The sequence below is a fragment of the Artemia franciscana genome, chromosome 18 (assembly GCF_032884065.1).
Source record: "Artemia franciscana chromosome 18, ASM3288406v1, whole genome shotgun sequence".
Classification (NCBI taxonomy): Eukaryota; Metazoa; Arthropoda; class Branchiopoda; order Anostraca; family Artemiidae; genus Artemia; species Artemia franciscana.
Genome location: NC_088880.1, coordinates 23,720,160 through 23,744,837, shown reverse-complemented (window position 1 = coordinate 23,744,837; position 24,678 = coordinate 23,720,160). Strand labels below are relative to the sequence as shown.

The 24,678-nt window shown below is 35.6% G+C and overlaps 1 protein-coding gene across 1 annotated transcript in view; it reads right to left on the bottom strand.

Moving 5' to 3' along the window:
* LOC136038779 (uncharacterized) overlaps nt 1–24,678 on the bottom strand; it is a 31,634-nt gene that overhangs the window by 1,057 nt on the left and 5,899 nt on the right. The window contains exon 2 of the mRNA XM_065722154.1: nt 8,977–9,110. Within this exon, the coding sequence (XP_065578226.1) occupies nt 8,977–9,110 (134 nt within the window). The remainder of the gene's footprint in view (nt 1–8,976; nt 9,111–24,678) is intronic.

Below are 24,678 nucleotides of genomic sequence, written 5' to 3'. Positions count from 1 at the left end.
TACAATAAGAAGTGCTCAGAAATCCAGGACCATTTAGGATGTCAAGGAGTCCGGGCTCCAAGTTTATTTGCTTCATAATACTAAATATTTAATATGAAACTGAAATTTCAAACATAGTTTTTTATAAATTCAAACGTGAAAAATAGTTTTTCATACCTCTTTTCTGTTTATAACTTGTAAGGCAATTATATTTCAAAATGTATGCTTTGCTTGATATTATTGTTGTTTCTACCCTTCCAATTCTTAGACGCTCTCATTTTTAATAAAAACACAACAATTTGCAAATACATGCATAGTTTGAACTTCTGATCATTAGGTCTAATCAGCGTTTCCGCCTTTTTTTCAAACGATCTGGATAATTTCAGCACTTTTTGGAAGAAAATCAGTAGATGTCTCTCAGACTGAGAGCCGCTTACCCAGCATAGTATCGGTATGATCTTTTTTTTTTGTCGGGAAATGGTTTCGGAATTCAGTCGATCTCCCAAAAAATCGGTAGAAATGGAAACAATGCTATGTTGGTGTGCTTTTTAAGAAAAATAGGCGAGAACCCCTTTTATAGATAGCAATGGCTCAATTTGTTTCTGATTTTTGGGAGTATGCCAGATGTATTGCTTTAGTTCGAGTATTTTCAAATTAAAGTAAAGAGCCAAACTTAAAACTAACCATGAATATCCTATGCATTACGAGAATGGCTGGTGTCCTCCATAACCACGGGTTCTTTACATAAAAGTTTGACTAGTGCTTTCCTGAAAGCATTTTAGAATAAGTAAATACAGCCCAGTTGCTAATTGCAAGTATTTTTTTTAGTGATTATTGCTCAAAGCATTTAAATTTTTATTGTTCAAAGCAAACGTAAGTAGCCGAGGCCTATCATTCTCCTCAAACCACATTGGGATTAGGTGGAGCGTGCGTAGCTGTGCTGGCCTCAGGTGGCTTGGTGCTTCAGTGAGTTGTTAGCAGTTAGTAATAGTATTCTTGAAATTTTGTGATAGAAAAAACAATATTTTTTTTGTCGCATTACTCTTGTGGTAGATTGTTAGAGTGTTCAATATTGAAGCATTGATATGAAAAAAAGGAATAAGGAAGAAGGGACTTTAGTCCCTTCTTCGTAACAAAGAGATCCAGCATCCGCTCCCCCATGACTGCTATGCAACCATGGAATACAGCGTAACGGTTATTTTTACTGTATAAATTAAATAAAAACTTTCCGAAAAAGAAGTTTTCTAAAGAAAAGTAAAAGCCATATTAAAATAACTCAAACAAAAAAACAACCAGAAATTAATATTAAAGAATAAAAGAAACCCAAAGCAAACAGAAATTAAATATGCGATCATAGTAAAAAAAAACGTACAACATGTACTAATATAAATGAATAAATAGATCTCAAAACAAGTAATGCTTATGTTGAATATGCAAATCCAGCTTGAAACGAACAAAAATTTCTACAAAGAAGCGTTTGGGTTTTGCGTCCTTCTTTCATTTTAAAGTAAAAAAACCTACTGTGTCACTGGCACTTTACTGAAAACTACATGTGTCTTGAACAGTCTTGTAAAGTACAAATAAAATCAAAATGAATGTTTGATATAAAATGCTATTAATTGTTGAAACATAATCATTTCAAGATTTTATTTCACTGTAATATTATTTCATTTTCAATGCTGTATTAACTTGAAAAGAAAATATTTGTAACATAACACATTTTCAGTGAAGCACCAAATACGTTTTAGACTTTGGACTTTTAAAGTTAGGGAAGAGGGTAGTATCCAAACCCTCTATTTATAGTGAAGCTATATTTGTCTTGAAGAGTCTTAGAAAGAACTAATAAAACTATAAAAATATTATATATAATAACACTACTTGCTGAAAGCTCATCAGTTAAAAATTTAATTTTACTATAATTTTTATGCTTATTTTCAAAATTGTAATAAGTACAAAAAAAATTTGTATTATAGTTCGTTTTCAGTAAAGCGCCAATGATGCAGTAGGTTTTAGACTTTTACAGTGACAGAAGGAGACAAAACCCAAACCCTTCTTTGTAGATATTTTAGTTCGTTGTAAGCTGGATTTGCATATTCTATTTAAGTTTCACTCGTTTTAAGATTTATTTACTCATTTATACTAGTAACTATTGTTGGTTTATTTGCTACGAAAGTCTATTTAATTTCTGTTCGTTTTGGGTTTCATTTATGCATCAATAGCAAAATATTTTGTTTATTTTTAGCTTGATTTGCATATTCAACTGAAGCTTTACCTGTTTTGAGATGTATTAATTCATTTATATTAGTAGCTGTTGTACGTTTTTTTGCTATGATTGTTTATTTAATTTCTGTTCGTTCTGGATTTCATTTATTCTTTGACAGCAATTTCTGGTTGTTTTAAGTTTAAGTTATTGTAGGTTTCTATTTCTTCTGATCTTAAGCTTAATATGGCCTTTACGTTTCTCATAGAAAACTTCTTTTTCGGAATTAAAAAAAAAATAATTTCTGTTCGTTTTTGTTTGCTAAAGTTTCAAGCTTTTCAAAATTGCCTGTTTCAAAATATTCTTTTTTATTCCAAAATAAATGAGCAGATTTGGTAAGAACTAATAAACTAAACTGAATTTTTGAAATATAATATTAATTACTGTAATATTTATTACTGAAAGCTCACCAGCTCAAGATTTTGTTTCACCCAGGCTGGATTTAAAGCTTTGGCGACTCTAGGCCCAAGCAATTTTGCTGCTCCGTTTTTGCAAGATTTTCTGGGATATCCCAAAAACTTCGGGAATAGTGAAAGTCGTAGGGCCTAGTGGGCCTATTGGTAGATCCTAGTCTGGTTTCACAGCAATTTTCATTTCATTTTCAATGTTGTTATAAAAACAAAAGAAAATAATTGTAATTCCAATTTCCTTTAGTAAAGTGTCAAATCTGCTGTAGGCCTTATACTTTTACCGTTAGAGAAACGGGCAGTAACCATACTCTTGTTTGTAGAGAAGAAACCATTGGTAGAAGTACATAGCCCCTACTCCCTGAAAACGACCGCGGTCTAACAGCCAACCCTTAATCCAATTCTCACTTGTGCTTTGAATTCTGTTCTCCCAACTGTTATAATAAAAAAAGACAAACTAATTTTGCAGAAGTTTGTAGCCACTTAAGTAAGAGAATGATAATTCTGAGTAAGATAATTGGTTATTTGACCAATCAAACTGGTTATTTAAAGTTTGATGTTATTTAACATCAAACTTTCATCAAAGTATCAAAACTAGTATAAAAATATCGAAGTATCAAAGTAAAGAAAGGATCAAAGTTAACAAGGTATCAAAGTAAACCAAGTATCAAATTAACACTAAGCAGCTTGCAAAATTTAAAGCCCTTGCACCGTAAATAAAGTTACCACGTAAATTACTAAATCCAAGCATCAAAGTAAACAAAGTATAAAAGTAATAATAATGAAGTTCCGTAACTCATAGCCATATCCCCGGGGCTGGGAAGGGGGTTAACCACGGAAGTATAGTTTTTTGGCCTTTGAACTATTTTGAAAAAAATGGTTATCTCCAAATTTTGACCGGATGCTCTTTGGGAAATTGGGGCATGGGTTAGTTGGCCATTGATCACTTTTGACCCTTTAAAAAGAGCTAAAAGTTTCAATTTCCTATTGAATGAGCCCCCTCTAAAGTTAATACGACCACTGCCTCCACAGAACCTTATATTCTAATAATGGGCAACTTACATAAGTCACAATCCTTGCCCCAGGAGGTAGGGAAGTATTCTCAACCCCTAAGTTATAGTAATTTAAATTTTGGACTATTTTGAACAAAATGGCTATTACTAAATTTTGATAAGATACATTTGGAGAAAAAAGGCACAAATGGAGGGGGGAGACGTGTTACTTTTTGATCACTCTTGATTATTAAGAACTTACAACTTACATAAGTTAGAATTCTTGTCCTGGGTGCTATGGAGGATTTCTCAACCCCTAATTTATAGTAATTTTAATTTTGGACTATTTTAAACAAAATGGCTGTCTCAAAATTTTATCGGATGTATTTGGGTAAAAAGGGCCTTGGGGGACTAGTTGCCCTCTAATCACTTTTGACTCTTGAGAAGGGCACTAGAAATTCGGATTTTCAACCGAATAAGCGTCATCCGAAGTTTTCACGACCATCCCTCATAAAAACTTTATATACCCCCAGGGTACATTTTACAAAACTTCCCCCAAGTTCTGGGGAGGGGGCTGTTTTATCCCTGTTGTTTTTTTTGTTATTTTATATTTTGTCTATTTTGAAAAAAATGGGTACATAAAAAATTTGATTGGATGCATTTGAAGAAAAGAAGGTTGGGAGGGAGGAGGGCTAGTCATCATCGGATCACTTTTGACTCTTAAAAGGCGAGTTAAAGCTTTCAGTTTCTAATCATTTGATTCCACTTCAAAATTAATACGACCACCTCTTCCACAAAAACATTATATATCTCCACGGCATAAGTTACAACCCTTCCCCTGGCTATGGGGGAGGGGCTTATACTGACAACGAATTTTTGTTATCTAATCGTTGGACTATTTCAAACAAACTGGCTATCTCAAAAGTTTATTTCATGCATTTGGAGAAAAGAAGGTGTTGGTGTCCGGGGGGGGGGAGATGCCCTCCGTTGAGTTTTGATTCATAAGAAGGTAACTAGAACTTTCAATTTCAAATCAAATGAGCCACCTTAGAAGTTTATACGACCACCCCTACAGAAGAACCTTATACACCTTGGGACCAAAACTTAAAACACAAGTTTGCTGTGTTTCTGATGTTCCTCTTAGAGGGGGTTCTGAGACCCCTCTCTGAGAGGAGTCTCAGGCTCTGAGACCCCTCTCTGAGAGGAATCTCAGGCTCTGAGAGGGGGTGTCGACCCTGGATTTTTTGTTATTTGATGTTTGAACTATTTAAAAGATGGCTATCTCAAAATTTGTATGGGATAGATTTGGTGCATAAAGGCTGGGGGAGGGGGGCTAGTTGTGCTCAGATCTCGTTTGACTCTTAAAAAGTGAACTATAACTTTCGTTTTACAATCAACCTTTGAAGTTTATACGACCGCCCCTTTCACAAGAACCCTATACGCCCCTTGGCCATAGCTTTAAACACTTTCCCCTGGGCTCTAGGGGGGTGTAGACCCCGTATTTTTGTTATCTGATGTTTGAACTATTAAAAAAAATGGCTATCTCAAAATTTGTATAGGATGGATTTGGGGGAAAAGGCTGGGGGGATGGGGGCTAGTTGCGCTCAGATCTCTTTTGACTCTTAAAAAATGAACTAGAACTTTCATTTTACAATCAAATGAGCCTTTTGTGAAGCTTATACGAGCTTCTCTTTTATAAGAACCATATATGCCCCCTTACTATAACTTACAGCGCCTGCCCCGGGCCCAGGGGGGTTGCGTCGACACAAGAGTTTTTTCTTATTTGACCTTTGAACTATTTTTCCCAAAATGGCTATCTTAATATTATATCGGATGGGTGGGTAAAAAAGAGCGTGGAGGGGGGCTAGTTGCCCTCAGATCTCTTTTGAATCTCAGAAGTGAACCTGAACTTTCAATTTCCAATCAAATGAGCCTTCTCTCAAGTTTATACGGGCATCCCTTTCGTAAGAACGGTTTAAGCCTCCAGGACAAAACTTACAACCCCCTGCTCCGGGGCTTTGGGGGGTTGTGTCGACGCCGGAGTTTTTCTTATCTGAACTTTGAGCTATTTTTGACAAAATAGCTATCTCAAAATTTTTATCGCATGGGTTTGGGAAAAAAGGCGTGGGGGGGGGGAGGTTAGTTGTCCTCGGATCTCTTTCGATTCTTAAAAAGTGAACTACAACTATCAATTTCCAATCAAATGAGCCCTCTCTGAAGTTTATACGAGCATTCTTTTCATAACAACCATTTATGACCCTAGGGCATAACTTACAACGCCTGCCCCCAGGCCCTGGGAGGTTGTGTCGAGACCTGAGTTTTTGTTATCTGACCTTTAAACTAGGCTTAGGAGCCTTATTGCCTGTGTCGTGACTCGGCCGACCTTTGAACTATTTTGAACAGAATGGCTATTTCAAAATTCTTATCAGATGGGTTTGAGGGGAAAAGGGCGCGGACAGAGAGAGGGAGGCCAGTTGCCCTCTGATCTCTTTCGATTCTTAAAAAGTGAACTAGAAATTTCAATTTCCAGTCAAATGAGCCCTTTTTCCAGTCAAATGAGCCCTTTCTGAAGTTTATACGAGCATCCCTTCCATAAAAACCATTTATGCCCGAGGGCATACATTACAACGCCTTCCCACTGTTCCTGAGGGGTTGTGTCGATACCGGAGTTTTTGATATATGATCTTTGAACTATTTTTAACAAAATAGCTATCTCAAATTTTTTCGGATGCATTTGGGAAAAGAAGGGCGGGCGGCTAGTACCCCCCCCTATCAGTTTTAACTCTTAAAAGGACACTAGAACTTCTGATTTTCAATAGAATGAGGCTCTTTTGAAGTTTATGCGACGACCCCTTCCATATGAAATGCCTCTGGGGAAAAATAATAATAATCAAACAGTTCGTGGTAACGAACTGTAGTAAGTAGCGACCCGGCTCAATAGTAAATGAAACTCTAAAAAACAGAATTTTGATACTAATAGATACATCACTAGAATCAAATTTTTATGCTGATTTTAAATATATAAGTTTCATTAAATATAGTCTTACTCGCCAAAAGTTATGAGCGTGAGAAAATTTGCCTTGTTTTGGAAAATAGGGGAAAATATCCCTTAAAAGCTATTGCATCTTAACGAAAATCACACCATTGCATTCAGTGTATCAGAGAACTCTAGTGTAGAAGTTTCAAGCTCTTATCTACAAAAAAGTGGAACTTAGTAGTTTTTGCCAGAAGACCGATCACGGGTGCGTGTTTTTTTTTGTTTGTTTGTTTGTTTTTTGTTTTTTTTTTCCCAGGGGTGATCGTATCGACCAAGTGGTCCTAGAATGTCGTGGGAGGGCTCATTCTAACGGAAATTAAAAGTTCTAGTGCCCTTTTTAAGTGACCAGAAAAATTGGAGGGCACCTAGGCCCCCACCCACGCTAATTTTTTCCCCAAAGTCAACGGATCAAAATTTTGAGATAGTCATTTTGTTCAGCATAGTCGAAAAACATAAAAACTATGTCTTTGGGGCTAAATTACTCCCCCACAGTCCCCGGGGGAGAGGCTGCAAGTTACAAACTTTGACTAGTGTTTACATACAGTAATGGTTATTTGGAAGTGTACAGACCTTTTCAGGAGGATTTTTTGGTTGGGGAAGGGGGTTGAGGGGAGGGAGCTACGTAGGAGGATCTTTCCTTGGATAAATTTGTCATGGGAGAAGAAAAATTCCATGAAGGGAGAAAAAAATTGTTAAAAAATAAATATGAAAAAATAAATATGAAAAAATTTTTTTCCACTGAAAGTAAGGATCAGCATTAAAACTTAAAACGAATAGAGATTATTACACATACGGGAGGTTCATCTCTTCCTAAATACCTCGCTCTTTACGCTAAAGTATTTTTAGTAATTTCAACTATTTATTCTACAGCTTTCGTGATTCAGGGGTCATTTTTAAGGAATTGGGACAAAATTAAAGCTTTAGTGTAAAGAGCGAGGTATTAACGAGGGGGCAAACCCCCTCGTGTACATAATAAAAATATACGAATATAGAAGTTCGTTACGTAAGTTAATTTGTAAGTTACGTATATTTTTTACTAATAAAAACGTTGGTTAAAAATTAAAAATTCTAGTTGGCTTTTTAAGTAACCGAAAAATTGGAGGGCAACTAGGCCTCCTCCCCCACCTTTTTCTCAAAATCGTCTGATCAAAACTAAGAGAAAGCCATTTAGCAAAAAAATAAAAACGCAAATTTCGTTTTAATTATTCATTTGCGGAGAGCCAAGATAAGACATTCATTAATTCAAAAATGTTCAGAAATTAAATAAAAAAACAAGTTTTTTAACTGAAAGTAAGGAGCGACATTAAAACTTAAAACGAACAGAAAATACTCCGTGTATGAAAGGGGCTGTTTCCTCCTCAACGTCCCGCTCTTTACGCTAAAGTGATTTACTGTTTTATAAAGTAGAATTGAGAGAAAGAGTCGAATTTTAGCGTAAAGAGCGGGACATTGAGGAGGGAACAGCCCCTTTCATACTTGGAGTAATTTCTGTTCGTTTTAAGTTTTAATATCATAAATTAGTGAATATTTTGGAGAATTCAATTTTATATCAGAGAAATTGGGAGATACCCCGAGAAACTCAAGGATAGTGAAGACTCTGGAAGGATTGGGCAAGTTACCCAATCACTTTTGAGCCTGAAAAGGGGCTCTTGAGTTTTTTTTATTTCTGATTAAATGAGCAACCACTCAAATTTGTAGGAATCCTACTGCTTTCACATGAAGGTGTTGGGAAAGAAGAAAATGATATTACTTGGCAGGCACATCACTCTTCACCAAATCAAAGCTATCCCATTGACTCGGACTGATCATGATTTGTATTTTAAAAAACATTTGAATTGCTGATTCTGAATACCTTGCTAAAACACCAAATCTTGTTTTTTGAAAATTCCGCCTATGTTACCCGCAAAAATAGCTTAGGAAAAAACTATTTTAAATTGTTCTAGAAAAGAGTGAGAAATATACGATATATGAGGGCAACCCACAGGGGAGATCAGAGGGTAGTCTTCTCCTCTCTGTTAGGAGACAAAATACATACAAAAAAGCATAAATACTGTAACATTGGAAAAAAGTTACGTTTCTCTTGCAAAATGATGACGTTTCTCAAAAATTACCCTCATCCTTTTGAAAAAATCCAAAAGTTAAATCACCCCCCCCCCCGATTTTCCTTAATGAAATTGTCTGAAACCACCTTTGAGTGCCTATTAGACTTTATGAAGTGAGCGCGCATTTGATAGGTGCATCGATATTTACTTTTTTTATTCTATATATCTTCATTTTTTTAATAAAAAAATGAATAGTTACTAGATTGCTTTTCATTGAGTTTGCAGTGATATATCAAATTGCAGGGTTGTCCAATCCAACCGGCCCGAATAGCTGAAATTAGATCTGGAACAAATGGCTCTTCCTGGGCCTTCCTCAGCCAGCTAAGTGCGACACTAAAAGAGTAAAATATCATTAGTAATTATAAAGTATCATTCAGTTTATTCAACTATTCAGTCGGCAATTGTGATAATGATTAGCAGGATAAACTTAAACTTCTATTAAGACATAAAATACTGCACAAGGGAACGCTTACTAGGAGTGGGCAGGTGAGTAGGGCCAGAATATTTGAATAAATAGGATAAATCTGCTCTAATGATGTATATAGACCTTTATTCAGCAGTTTTTTTTTAAATCCAGGGAGCTAATGGGTTTGTCCCCCTGCCCCCGAAATTTTTGTTTGACTCTGAACAAAGTAAAAAAATGCATTTCAATAAATTTTCTATACGTTTTTAAAGTCCCCTCCCAAAAAAATCCTGGATACGGCCTTGCATTCAGCTCATCTCCATAGGAAAGAAGAAATTTTGTCCATTTCCAAAAAAACAGCTTATATTAAATTTTGGAAATAAGAGACTATCGATAAAACGTTGCAACAGTATGAGAAAACTTAAACCTAAGAAACAAATTTCAGAAAACGTAGGGCATCTTTTTTTTTAACCAGGGGAGGGAAGGGGAACTTTTGTCATCTAAGAGTTAGGTACCTATTTAGCTGTTATCAAGTAGTTAGTACTGAGAGATCGTGTCATATCTACTTAAATTGACCGTCCGAGTTCTAACAGTTCCTCGAAACAAGCTCTAGGTGAAGAGCAAACCTTGTCAAAAGAAATAAAACTTCACAAAATGACATTTCAATCATGACATGTGCTCCAGCAGAATATAATTTCTATTGTTCTTCCATATAATATAAAATCCTTTAATTTAAACTAGGCCATCAAAAATATTCAATATAAGACGATTAGCGAAGTTTTAAAAAGGAGTTTGGGGGTAAATATCCCAAAATGGGATGTAATACTGATCAAATATGCAAGGAAACTCATCATTTACGAGAACCGTAAAGCAACTATCTAGAAGAAATTATTTTTAATACCTTTCCTGAAAAAATGATCACGTATGCATACGTCCTCCGCCTACCTTCCTCCTATACTACCCCATTACAGGAGTGATCATACATTATCGAAAGAGGGTTTATTCGAACATAAATTAAAGACCCAGAATCCTTTATAAGCAATAAAAGACATGAAGTAATGAAGATTTTTGTCCCCCTAAATGGATCCCCCAAAAAAGCCAATTTTGGTCCGAACATGGAATAGAACATTGAAGGATAGCAGGGGTAAAATTGAGACAAACAATTAGCTTAGAACTACTGAAAGGTCGTTTATGTAGCTTCCCAGTTGGGTAGAACATTTCAGAGTGGCATAATATTCTGGTATACATACGTGGTATAATAACCGTCCCCACGCGCACATTCAGTTCATGAAAATCAACCGTTACTGTTGGCCGTTTATCTAATAAAACTAATATTACAGAGTGCAAATTAAATTTTAAAATTAATACAAAATAAATTTTCCAGAGCACCGGCTTTTAAGGTGAAGACCACAGGGTTTTTACGAGGAGAGCGATGCCCCAGGTCTTAAAAGGGATCATAATTTCAAATTTTCAAATTTTTCAAATTTCAAATTTTTGGCAAGGGGTGCTTCATAACACTGAGGTGAATGTAGATTTAACGTAGGACTATTTTAGCTTAGAAAATTATGCACCTGGGTGAAAAGACGATGAACTTGTAATATGGGTGCCATCGGTGTGAAAGCTCCTTTCTTATTGTGGATTAATTAAGAAAAAAAATCATTCCGAACAGAAGTTTTTTAAGAAAAGTAAAGGACCATATAAAATTGTCTGTTGAATCCCAGCTCTTAAGCATTTCTTCAGAACCTTATTGAAACTGGTACAATAAACCTGGAACTTGTACAGTGTTTCGTTACTCAGAACCCAGAATCTGAAAGAGAAAATTAAAAAACTCTTACCGGATTTGTGAAACTAGAATCTGACTAGACTCTGCAAAAAAGATGAGTCAAGCGCCATGATTTTGTTATATATTTTCTTGAGCTCTATTGTCAATAATCTGTGGTTGGTTGAAAACATTGAGGAGAATAGCAATACAAAATGTCTTCTAAAGTGCTACTGATTCTAAATACAATAGCCAATTCACAATTTCAGATGTCTTTATTGACAAAAAATTTAAATTTGACAATTCCATTGTGCAAGACTTTCAGTCAGTCGACTGCGATTTGACTGCCACTTACTAACATGTATTAGCTGTCCTTTCCAGAATATCTGAAATGCGAGAAAACGACGCTGCTGCCTGAACCTCTCTCTCCGTTCCTTTTCGAGACCACTTTGTGTCACGACTGAAACAACATTCTCAACTTAATAAATATGTTTTGACCCATCTTAGCATTCTTTTCCCTTCAAAGATTGTTTCGGTTCATCCCAAGACCATGAAATTGGAAGCTTACCATGAGTTGTATGACATTCTACCTGAAGCAGATTGACGGACGCAAGACTTTGAGCTCTGGTTCAGTTACTGAGAAAATTTTCAGATGATAGAATTGCATTCTTCTACACTTTCTTCTCTTCAGGAATATAGCTAAACTTTTCCCCCAAATCTTTCTCTTCTCTGTTCTGTTCTTGCAACCTTATCTGTAATTACTGCTACCTCAGGAAGGAGCTTCTCCTCATTTAGAAGGCTAAAAACTTGGCTAAGAAACTCAATAGGACTAGAAAGGCTGAGTGACTTAACTTTTTCGTCGTCCATAGAAACAATTATATCTGCCCTGAAAAGGTTACAGACTTTTTGTGAAGAAGAAACCATCGCTTAGATTTTTTTCTGTAGCAACAAACCGTGCTAAACTTGGTAAAAAAAAAAAATCTATGGTTAACTTTTAATTACTTGGCTTGCAAAAAAAAGAAACCTATTTAAAATATACGTCAGTAGGCTACACATAGTGTACCATTAGTTGAGACCATTTGAGACCATTAAACTAAATCTACGGGAGACAGCCCCCCTTCTTCTTTAGTTTTTTTTTGTTTTCCATCTATACGAAAATCCTGGATGTGTCCCTAATCTAAATTCAGTTTATTTTACCAGTTAAATAATTTAACTCTATTCTTCTTCACCTAGGTAGGAATGCAACCATGAATAATTAAAATCTTGGGACTCTTTGGCTCCCAATATTCTTCCGAAAATCTAAAAGACAAAAGTATAATATAATACTTTTACTAAAAATAAAAATCAATTTCTTCAATTAAGTCAAAAGAAAGACAACCAAAGTTCATGCATTCCAAGATTTACGGCTCTGAACACTGTCAGAATTTCTTCCCTTTACATTTTAATTTGTGGGTTGCATAGCCACCACGACAGCTTGGTAGGTGATACTTGTAAATTACGGCCACATGCTAGCAGGTGTTGTGTTTTCAAAATCATCAACTTGTAGTAGGTTTCCTTGCTGACAAATAAATCTGGGCCAAATGTTGTCACCATGAGGTATGGAACCGACTCCAATTGGATATTACGGTGTATTCGTAGCTTATTAAGCTCGATAATAATGTTTCTACAACTTGTAATAGATAGAATCACAAGTAACCAATGTTGTTATTGGAGTCAAATGGTGCAGATGGGTGAGGGCCGTCTCCCTTATGGCGTGTGGTGTTTGACTCCTCCCGGCATCAGAGGCCACGGCCTGCAAACGGCAGCACTCTGCCGAAACCTTGAAAAGGATGCTATGCTGTCCAGATCGCCGCTCAAAGACCTTTGTTGTAAAGCCCAAGAGAGGTCGTCGTGGAGAGAAACCGTTGTCGCCTTGCGCGCCAGCTGGCGTGGGAAAACCTAAGTCTAAGTGAGTTAGCGTAAAAGCTCCACTAGTTTTCTACATTAATGTGATTAGCAAAGTGCAAGGTCAAATAATAGAATGCTAAACTTATTATTTATATTACGAGTCAGAATATAGATTAGTTCAAGCGGGGAGGAAGCTCCTCTTTTAGCAAGGCTTTGCAATGAAGGAAACCTGTACATCTGAACTTTTGTACAAAGTTGGAGATGTGGGTAACACCATTTATATTCTGCTCAAATATACTTTTGATCGATTTTAAGGGCCATCGGCTTAAAAGGATCATCCCTGGAACAAAACCCTCCTCGGCCATTTTTCTCGGAGAAAATAGCAAATTTCGTACCTCTAAAGTTAGGGGCTTGAACTCTCTGACATAAGTTTTCCTTATATTTCATTTTGATGGTACAAACTTTGTAAGGATCACTAGCTCTTTTAGGGGGTTTTGCCCCTTTTTAAAAATCAGAAACTTTTTTAGCCTTTTTGCTTTTGGGGCGCTACTTCAACCTTAATTATATGGATTCTCTTGGTATATACATTGCTATCAAAGCTCTGTTTTAGAGCTTTGATTACTATTAACACGAGTCGCTCCTTACTTATAGCTCGTCAACACCAACTATTAGATTCGGATCATATTTACTTATTTCCTAAAAGATAGGAAAGACAGGCAAAGACTGGTTTTAAAATCTGTTTTAAATCTATAAGCCAACCAGATGGTCAAACTCTATATCTTATACCCAACTAAAGCTGCTAGTCTTTTATTCAAATTATATTCTTAATTCGCATTTTTGCTTTCTTTAAAATTACAAAATATCAGAAACGCCCATTAGTCTTAAATACTACAGTGTACACTGTCAATATAATAGCCCATTTGATAAAAAATGAAACTAACAAAAAGAAAAAAAATCAGGGAAGTAGGTGTTAGACTAGCCATGATATTATTTGACAACCCTGTTAGTAGTTTTATAAAAAAAAAAGATAATTACAAACTAACGGTGTCATATTTTAATGTTTGTTCTGATGACATTGAGCAGTCTGTCTTTACCACAAGTCTTGGTTGAATGACTTAATGGGTGCTAAAGATAATACTTTTAAAATAATTATTTTAATTTCCCGTAAAAGCTGTCATTCACTAAAGTTAAAGTTGAAAAACTCTTGGTAACGACTGTAAACACAGAGCATCCAGTGTCCACAGTAACCGAAATTCTACATGTATTGTAGAATGTGTATGCCAAAAGAATTTAATTTTGTGGGGATTCCGGATATTGAAAAGTCATTAAGTTCAAATGACTTTTGATCTGGTCAATCAGACTGTATTTCAATCACCGAACCGGCGCCAGCTCTTAATGATTGCAACTTCCAAGCTTTTTTGCGACTAAGGGCAAGAAATGGTGAATAAGGTCTAACAAAACACCTTCTTTCGGCCACCACAAATGCTACATGTGTTTCCATAACAATTCTTAATGGTCTAATTGCCATGTTTAGAGAATTTCTGAAAGAATTCATTGTAAAAAAAAAGAAGTAAATCCTCGCTTTTCGGTGCTGTTGAACAATTAACACTAGCTCGTACCCCTCGTCCTTAATCAGGAACGTGTTCATTCTTGCCTATAAGTCATTCTTCATGATAGAGGAAAGTATTCCCAAGTAATATAGCTTTGAAACCGGCAAGCACCTCCTACCAAGCACCAACTGAACACAGACACTTTAGTGTGGGAAGTAAGTTGGCTCAGAAGTTTCGGACGTCTCTGTCTGCTCTATCTAAATTTTGGCTAGATCCAAATCTATCAGCTTTATCCCTTTTGCCCAAAACTACTTGGACGATAGTTTTTCAAGCGGATTTCAGTTTGGAAAAGGAGAATAGGCCAATGAAAATCATCAATCAAATTTTCGGTTCGTCCAGAGTAATCGTCTCCAACCAATAAGTGAAAAAAATGCCTGCCTACCTGTCGGCTGAAAGTCTGTGATGAGAGTGGTTTTCGAGGGGCCGAGGGCCACTTTCTAATTCCGATAAGACAGACTGAAATCTTTCAAATTATTCTGCTTTAAAAGTCGCATTCAAGGAACTCTAATAACGTGAAGTTGAAAGGGTGTCGGGGAGGGGGGGGGGCTTCATGGCCTGCTTTGGGACTCAAATCACAGGAATGAAAAATCATTGTGACTTTTTCAGTCTAAACAAGGTGCAATATTCCTACCTTTGCTCTTAAATTATCGGGATGGATGGGGCTTTGGAGTACCAACTTTCCTTTTTTGTTTCTCTAATTACACAAATTGAAAGTCCTTACTTGATTCTAGTCCAAGAGCGCAACATGCCTATTTTTTACCAAAAAGTTGATTTGAAAGGGGGGCAAGAGCTTACTTTTTGTTTCGCCCCTTTTGAAACGAATATGTTCTTAGCTTTTAAAGTCAATTAAAAAAAAAAAAAAGTTTTTTTAACTGAAAGTAAGGAGCGACATTAAAACTTTAAACGAACAGAAATTACTTCGTGTATGAAAGGGGTTGATTCCTCATCAACGCCCCGCTCTTTACGCTAGAGTTTGACTCTTTCCCTCAACTCTTCTTCTTAAAACAGTAAAAAAATTTAATTTTAAAAAAATTTTATTTAATTTCTGAACGTTTTTGAATCAATGCATGTTTTGATTTTGGCTCTCCGCAGAGGACTAGTTAAAACGAAATTTGCATTTTTTTTTTCTTTTTTTTTTGGCTAAATGACTTTCTCATAATTTTGATCGAATGATTTTGAGAAAAAAAGAGCGGGGAAGGAAGCCTAGCTGCCCTCCGATTTTTTGGTTAATTAAAAAGGCAACTAGAACTTTTAATTTTTTACGAATCTTTTTATTAGTAAAAGATATACGTAACTTATAAATTAGCTTACGTAAAGAACTTTTGTATTCTCATGTTTTTATTACATATACGAGGGGGTTTGCCCCCTCGTCAGTACCTCGCTCTTTACACTAAAGCTTAAATTTTTCCCAATTCATTAAGAATGACCCCTGAATCACTAAAGCTGTAGAATAAATAGTTGAAATTACTAAAAATACATTAGCGTAAAGAGCGAGGTATTAGGAGGAGGTGAGCCCCTCATATGGGTAATAATTTCTGTTCGTTTTAAGTTTTAATGCTGCGCCTTACTTCCAGCTGAAAAAACTTTTTCCTATTTATTTTTTCATTGTTTTTTTTTATAATGCTTGTAAATCCTGCGCTCCCTTCATGGAAATTTTCTTCCCCCGTGACAAATTCCTCGATGGAAAGTTCCCATCGAGAATAGTCCCCCATTTTCAACCCCTCCCCCAACCAAAAAATCCTCCTGAAAACGCCTGTACACTTCCCAATAACCATTACTATATGTAAACACTGGTCAAAGTTTGTAACTTGTAGCCCCTCCCACGGGGACTGTGGGAGAGTAAGTCGTTTCCAAAGACATAGTTATAAGGTTTTTCGACTACGGTGAATAAAATAGCTATCTCAGAATTTTGATCCGTTGACTCTGGGAAAATAATTAGCGTGGGAGAGGGCCTAGGTGCCCTCCAATTTTTTGGTCACTTAAAAGGGGCACTAGAACTTTTCATTTCCGTTAGAACGAGCCCTCTCGCAACATTTTAGGACAACTTGGTCGATACGATCACACCTGGGAAAAAAAAAACAAAAAAACAAACAAATAAACACGCATCTGTGATATGCCTTCTGGCAAAAAATACAAAATTCCACATTTTGTAGACAGGAGCTTGAAACTTCTACAGTAGGGTTCTCTGATACGCTGAATCTGATGGTGTCATTATTTGTTAAGATTCTGTGACTTTTAGGGGGTGTTTCCCCCTATTTTCTAAAATAACGCTAATTTTCTCAGGCTCGTAACTGTTGATGAGTACGACTAAACTTGATGAAACTTGTATATTTAAAATCAGCATTAAAATGCAATTCTTTTGATGTAGCTATTGGTATCAAAATTCCATTTTTTATAGTTTTGGTTACTATTGAGCCGGGTCGCTCCTTACTACAGTTCGTTACCACGAACTGTTTGATATCCGTTTTCATGTGATGTGCATCCCCAAAAAGAAGTTTTAAGCCTTTAAAAACTTTCAAATCCTAAACAGATTTTTGCGCAAAAACAAACAAACAAACGAACCCCCCCCCCAAAAAAACAGATGCAACATAAATTCACTGTATCTAGAAAGAGTATTGATCAGTGTTAAAAAGGAAATATGAACTTTAAAAAAAAGTAGTAGGTCAAAACCAAGCACTGCTTTTGAAAGACAATTATGTTACCACAGTGACCAGATTAGGAAGTCTAAAAAACCAATACTAAAGGCTTAAAGTTCCTGTATACAAAAAAAACGAAAAAAAAAATTTCAAAGGAAGATAATAAGTGACACAAGAACTTAGAAAGAAGATATGAAAATCCGAGTGTGAACTCTCTCTCTTAATGCTAAAATTGCATTTTGCTTAAAAAATACTTTAAAAAAAAATTCAATCACTCTTGTGTTTGAGTAGTCGTTCTTGAAAGATTGAGACAAAAAACCCAACTTTAAAGTAAAGAGTGGGTGTTGAGGAGGAACACCCACCTCCTATATAGAGAATATTTTTTTTCCATTTCAAGTTTTAATGAGTCCTCTTGACTTTCATTGGAAAAAAATACTTCCGAAAAATAATTGTATATTTATTTTTACTAATTTAAAAAACTTTTTCAATAAGACAAGTTTTTCAAAGAAAAGTAAAGAGCTCCATCAAGCTAAGAATGAGCAAAAATAAGTCAAATAGTCTTCCCATTGTAAAACTACCACAGATCACTATCAATAAATAAATTAAACTCAAAATAGCCGAGTTAAACCCAAACCAGCAAAAATTAACATGAATAAGGCTGATAACCCCCTTGCCTTATCAGGACTAGTACACAATTTCCGCTTTACTGAAAAAAAAATGACCGTGGATTTTCAGTTTAATTGACATCTACTGACATTTGTTCCTTAAGATTTTGATAATTTATTATTTATTAAAGTAAGAAAGATCAAAACATTTCAAAAGTATTTTGTTATTAGTAAAGCGCAAATCGTGTTCTGGTCTTGAGAAGCCATGGGGTTTATCAGCCATACTCATGTTAATCTTTGCTGGTTTGGGTTTGACTCGGCTATTGATTGTAATTTTTGTTCGTTTTGAGTTTCATTTATTTATTTGATAGTGATTTGTAGTAGTTTTACGCTTCGAAGATTATTTTATTTAATTTTTGCTCGTTCTTGCCTTAATGGAGCTCTTTACTTTTCTTTGAAGAACTTTTCTTATGGAAAAAGTTATTTAAATTAATTTCTGTTTATTTTTTATTGGCATAGTCTTTTGCATGGAAAAAATAATATTGTGTATCTTTTTCAGTTTTTTTCTAGAAGAATCCATAGTAGGCTATGGGTTGCTAATTATATATTAGAAAAACTTTTCCAACAATTTTTAATCCTGACACAAACAGTATAATTTTAATTGTAATTTTGTAAGTTCGGAAGTTGACCTAAAAAATAAAACTTAATGTCATTCCCCATAGATTCTATTTATGCTTTTGACAACCTGGATAAACTTACACTCTTCTTATTTATTTAATTTGTAAGAGCAGAAGTAGTAATAGTAGTATCCCCAAATGTTTCAACTTAATGTGATCAGTCGTTCTTGATATATGGCTTTTTGGCAACCGTAAACACAAGGCTTTTTTATTTATTTTAAAGCAATATTTAGTTTTAAAGCATAATGGGCCAGTTGCATAATTGTGAGAAGTTAACATGCCTAATAACCCTAAAGATATAGTTGCGGGATCATTCTACTATGCTGAACAAAATGTCTCAAAATTTTGAGTGGATGCGTTGGAAAAATGGATGAACATGAGAAAAGGGCTGCTTGCCCTCCAATCTCCTGTTACTCTTGAAAAGGGCACCAAACGTTCGTGCTGTAATTGCAATGCAAAGGGGAGGGTTTCCACTTCGTGTATCTAGTAAAAAATTTTAAACAAGTAAAAACAAAATGAAAACATTTGAAATATATTTTGTTTTCAATAAAGTGAGAAATTTTGATTAGATGGGTTAAGGGGAAATAGTGGGCGTGGAAGGGGGGTGTCTTGCCCTCCAATCACTTTCGACTGCTATAAAGGCTGGCCCTTTCAATTTCCAACCAAATGAGTTGTTTTCAACGTTTCTCCGACAACAAATGGCTATCTCAAAGTTTCTATTACATGCATTTCCGGAGATGTGGTGGGATTTTCACCCTCTGATCACTCTGAATCTTAAAAAGGGCGCAAGAAGCTCTGATTACCATTTCAATGAGCCTCCTCCGAAGTTTATACGATCATTTTTTCCATAGGGGATAACTTACAACCCTTGCTCTGAGGGCTGTGGGGTTGTCATCATAAAAGAGCTTTCAATTTCTAATCTAAAGAGCTCTTTTCAAAGTTTCTACAAGAACAAATGACCATCTCTTATCAGATGCATTTTGGAAAAATAAGATGTGTGAGGGAGGGTATCCACCCTTCGGTCACTCTAAATCTTAAAAAGGCACTAGAAGTTCTAATTACCAATCCAATGAGCCCCTCCGAAGTTTATACGTACAACCCTTGCCCTGAAGGGTCTGGGGGGTTGTCATTCTCAAAGACACAAGTTCCAGAGCTTTCAATTATGTTGAACAAAAATGGCTATCTCAAGACTTTGATTGGATATGTTTGGGGAAATGATGGGCATGGGAGGGTGGTAAATTGCCCACCAATCCCTTTGGACTAGTAAAATGGGAACTAGCCCTTTCAATTTCAAATCAAATGAGCCGTTTTCGAAGCTTTTACGATAACAAATAGCCACCTCAGAATTTCTATCAGATAGATATCGGGAGCCCTTGTCCTGAGGGCTCTGGGGAGGGACTTTCATCATCTTTTTCAACAAATATTATTTGTTGTTTAATTTGGGCTCAGTGTTTTAAGTCATGTTTGTTTAATGTTTTATTTCCTCATTCATAATAATTTTTTCTTGTTTTGGGTTTGACACCTCATTAGCTAATTTCCTGTTACGTTTAAAATGATAAGTTTTAAATTCACTATCTACTTTTCCTGTGAAGTTTTTTATTTTATTTAACATTTTGGAAGAAGCAGGAGTGACTGCCTTGTAACGGAAAATATTTTTATGGTTGGTACAGAAATCTTGGTAAGTGGACAGTTTGCATTATCCCAGATAAAATGGACAAAGGCACGCCATTTCAAACTTGCACCACCTGCTATATTTTGGCATCAGCTAATCAAAATAAAAACATGTATTCAAAATTGAAATTTCATCAATTAGATGCAGCATTAAGTAAGTGTTCAGTGCAGCGGTAGTATGAAACTGATGCATGATAAACACTGATTTTTTTTTGGCTTCTTTGCAGGTTTTATTATTTAGAAATTTTTTTGAATGATAGTAAAGGCATAGATGAAAAATTATATAAGCCAAATCCCGCAAAAAAGACGGGCTACCTCAGCGCACAGTCCCTCCATATAAATACAATATGAGCACAGATGGAGGAAGGGGTTCTGAAGTTCGATTCTTCTAAAACATCAAATTTGTGAGGATTATCTGAAATATCTGTTTCTAAAATATTACCAACCAACCTTCTTGCAAACCCTTCTGCTCAAAACAATTTCCTGTGAAACGCTTGACAAACCCTATATTGAAGCCACAGAGCCGGAACGTATATAAGTTTTTAAGGGAGGGGGAGGGACAATGACGAAAAACACACTTTTCATAATCGAACAGTTCGTAGTAACGAACTGTGCTAAGGAGCGACCCGGCTGAGCAGTAATCGAAACTCTAAAACACGGAATTGTGATACCAACAGTTACATCAAAAGAATTGCGTTTATATGCTAATTTTAAATATATAAGTTTCATCAAGTTTGGTCTTACCCATCAAAAGTTACGAGCCTAAGAAAATTTTGTGTTATTTTAGAAAATAGAAACACTCCCTAAAAGTCATAGAATCCTTACGAAAATCACACCATCAGGTTCAGCGTATCACAGATGACGGATGCGTGTTTATTTTTTTCCCAGGGGTGATCATATCGACCCAGCGGTCCTAGAATATCTCTAGAGGGCTTATTGTAACGGAAATTAAAAGTCCTAGTGCCCTTTTAAGTGACCAAAAAATTGGAGGGCACCTAAACCCCCTTCCATGCTTGTTTTTTTTTACCAAAGTCACCAGATCGAAATTATGGCCATTTTGTTCAGTGTAGTCGAAAAACCTAAAAATTATGTCTTTCGGGACAACTTATTCCCCCACAGTACCCCCACAGTCCCCGGGTGAGGGGCTGCAATTATCTAACTTCGACCATTGTTTACATATAGTAATGGTTATAGGTATGTGAAAAGACGTTTTCAGGGGGACTTATTCGCTTTGGGGGGCGGGTGGTTCGGGGGAAGGGTTACGTGGGAGGATATTTCCATAGAAGAATTTGTCATGAGGGAAGAGAATTTACATGAAGGGGGCGCAGGATTTTTAGCATTATTTATAAGAAACGAGAAAAAAAGTTTTTTTTTCAACTGGAAGTAAGGATCAGGATTGAAACTTAAAACGAACAGAAATTATCACGTATATAAGTTCGTCTCCTCCTCAATACCTCGCTCTTTACGCTAAAGTATTTTTAGTAATTTCAAGTATTTATTCTACGGCCTTTGTGATTCAGGGGGTCATTCCTAAGGAAGTGGGACAAGATTCAAGCATTAGTGTAAAGAGCGAGGTATTGACGAGGGTGCAAACCCCTTCATATACGTAATAAAAATATACAAATATAGAATTTCGTTATATAATTTAATTTGAGTTACGCATATTTTTTACTAATAAAAACGTTCGTAAAAAAATGTATGTAAAGTTCTAGTTGCCTTTTTAAATAACCAAAAATTGGAAGGCAACTATGCCTTCTCCCCACCCCGTTTTTATCAAAATATTCCGATCAAAACTATGAGAAAGCCATTTAGCCAAAAAAATTAATTTGCTAATTTCGTTTTAATTATTCATGTGCGGTGAGCCAAAATCAAAACATGCAAAAAAGTTCAGAAATTAAATAAAAAAACAAGTTTTTTCAACTGAAAGTAAGGAGCGACATGAAAACTCAAAACGAACAGTAACTATTCCGTATATGAAAGGGGTTGTCTGCTCTTCACCGCCTCGCTCTTTGCGCTAATTTTTTTTATTGTTTTAAAAAGTAGAATTGTGAAAAAGAGTCAAACTTTAGCGTAAAGAGCGGGACTTTGAGGAGGGGAAAACCCCTTTCATATGCGGAATAATTTCTGTTCTTTTTAAGTTTTAATGTCACTCCTTACTTTCAGTTGAAAAAACTTGTTTTTTAATTTAGTTTTGAATAAGAAATGAACATAAATTTGGAACGAAGTAGAAATTTAAAGGGTCTGGGCCCTGAGACGCCCCCTCTCTCTGCTTATTCCGTGCCACAGAGGTCTTGTGCTCTATTTAATTTTATTTTTAGTTTTATAAATACAATTGGTTATATATTTTTGAATATTTGATTTTTGCGAGACATTGTGAATTATAATCCTTAGATTGGAGTTTACTTTGTGGAGTGAAAGCGAGTGACAGCCCATGGAAGTTTGTGAGAAGATAGTGCCAAAGAGATAAAGCAAAGTATTTTTTTAATTTTGCACCAAAAATGTATTTCACACTGGCAAAATTTTGTGAAAGAATACACATTTTTTGGACGTGCTGTAAAATTCTTCTTGCAAGCTACATTAACGCGTGTCGGATAAGTGATTCCTTAAAGTCGATAAAATGCTGCCAACAGAGCAGAAAAAAAGAGAAAGACAACTGAAGTAATTAAAAAACCAACATTTTATTCATTTCTGATAAATTGAAACTGAAAATAAAAAATCTCATTTTTACCTTCTATTCAGTTTCATATTCGAATTCTTAATATTGTTACTATGTTTTGCTAAATGTAGCTTGTTCGCTGCACTATGCAAACTAGCCCATCTTTGACCCACCTGGCACTTCCAACACTGGCACTAGCAGGAAAACCGTTGGAGCAACATTGCTACCCGAGGGGAAAGTTCCCGTGTAAGGTTTTAACGCATGTGTAAGGTTATATAAGGTCATGTAAGGTTGTGTGAAGCTCATGTCTAAGGCTCCTCACATCTTAATTTAGCATAGTATAAAAACTGTGTGAGTATAATTAAACCAAGATGTATTTTGGAAGTCTTTCTACCCTGGGAAAGATACTAAGATCTGAGTCTTTGTGTGGTACCACATAAGGTTTTCTGTGAGTGACTGTAATATACTAACTGCAAAAAACTAAAAAACTAAAATAAACCACCAAAGCGCTATCAAACAAGTCATTTAAATACAATATGTCCATAGATTGACAGTTACACTCATCCTGGTGAGTGGCAGAGGCGTCAATTCATGAAAACTTAGGGGGAAAAGAAAAGTGCATTTTTCAATACCTAGGGGGGAGGGCAAAATTGCTGTTTTTACATGTTTACCAAAAAACGTATTTTCAATGATAATACCCCAAAAAAAGTGCTTTCCAAAATCTAAGGGTGGGCAAAGAACTAAAGGGCACAGACACCCCTGTCCCCTCCAATTTACGCCACTACTGGGTGAGAAGTTGAACATAATTGTTTCCTTTTTCATCCTGCATATAGAAATTTACCGAAGCATCTTCGAAATGTTATGAGATTAAAACCTACCACAAATCCATTGTTTTATTGGTGTTCTGTTTCCAAAAGAATAAAAAGTTTTTTCAGCATAAAATTAAGTCTTTGCTATTCAAAATCCGTGTCTCAACAGTAATATCGTATCAAGAATTTTGTTTGAGACAGGGGATAAAAAAAAGTTAAAACAATCTGTGTTACGTTTTTAGGAGTCGGACAATTTCTGTTTTGAGGGGGGATAAAAACTGGTTTCTTTCAGATGTATTTTGTACATTTCTATCAGATGTATTTTGGGAAAATACGAGGTGTAAGGGGGGATATTCACCCTCCCATCACTCTGAATCTCAAAAAGCTCACTAAAACTTCTGATTAACAATCCAGTGAGCTCTTTCCGAAGTTTATAAGACCACCGGATAGAGCTAATCCCTTCAAATTTTTATATCTCAATTGATTGTTATTCGCGTTCAGTATTTACTCACGTGCTATGCAAGTTAGCCATATTTTCTGAGGAATATTCAATAAGATTCAAGAATTATTGAAATTATTACAATTAGTCATTATAGAATTATTATAGAATTATTGCTATTATAATTATTACAATTAAAATTATTCAATTGAATAAAATGTTTTAATTATTCATTTATTCAATTAGAAGCATTCCCTGACAAACAATTTCAAAATAGAAGAAGAAAAATTGACCCTACAAGAAATAATGGGAAGTTTTCTTCAGGGAAATCAGGAGCGAATCTCCATAATTTTATTTGGGGGAGGGGGCAAGAGGGGTCCATATCCCAATATTCAGGCGGCATGTGTTATATAATCATTTTTTTCTCCACATTACTGGGAGGGTCAGCTGCACCCACCCTCTTGCCACCGAAACGACGCCCCTGAAGGTTTTTTTCCTTTGGAGTTCTTTCGTATGGAGCAGTTTTAAAATTAATGAAAAATCCGCAAAAAACTACACTACGTAAAAAAATTGGTCCCAGGAAGAAGACAATGGCTTTTCAAATCACTAAGTTTGGAATCACTAATTACAGTAATGTTTGTCTTAACCATACTTAAGGCTGGTATGATGTCTTTTTTTATGTGTTTAATAACCCTTTTCAGTTCTTTAGAAGTTAACCACCATGTATGTTCTAAAAAAATCTTTAAAAG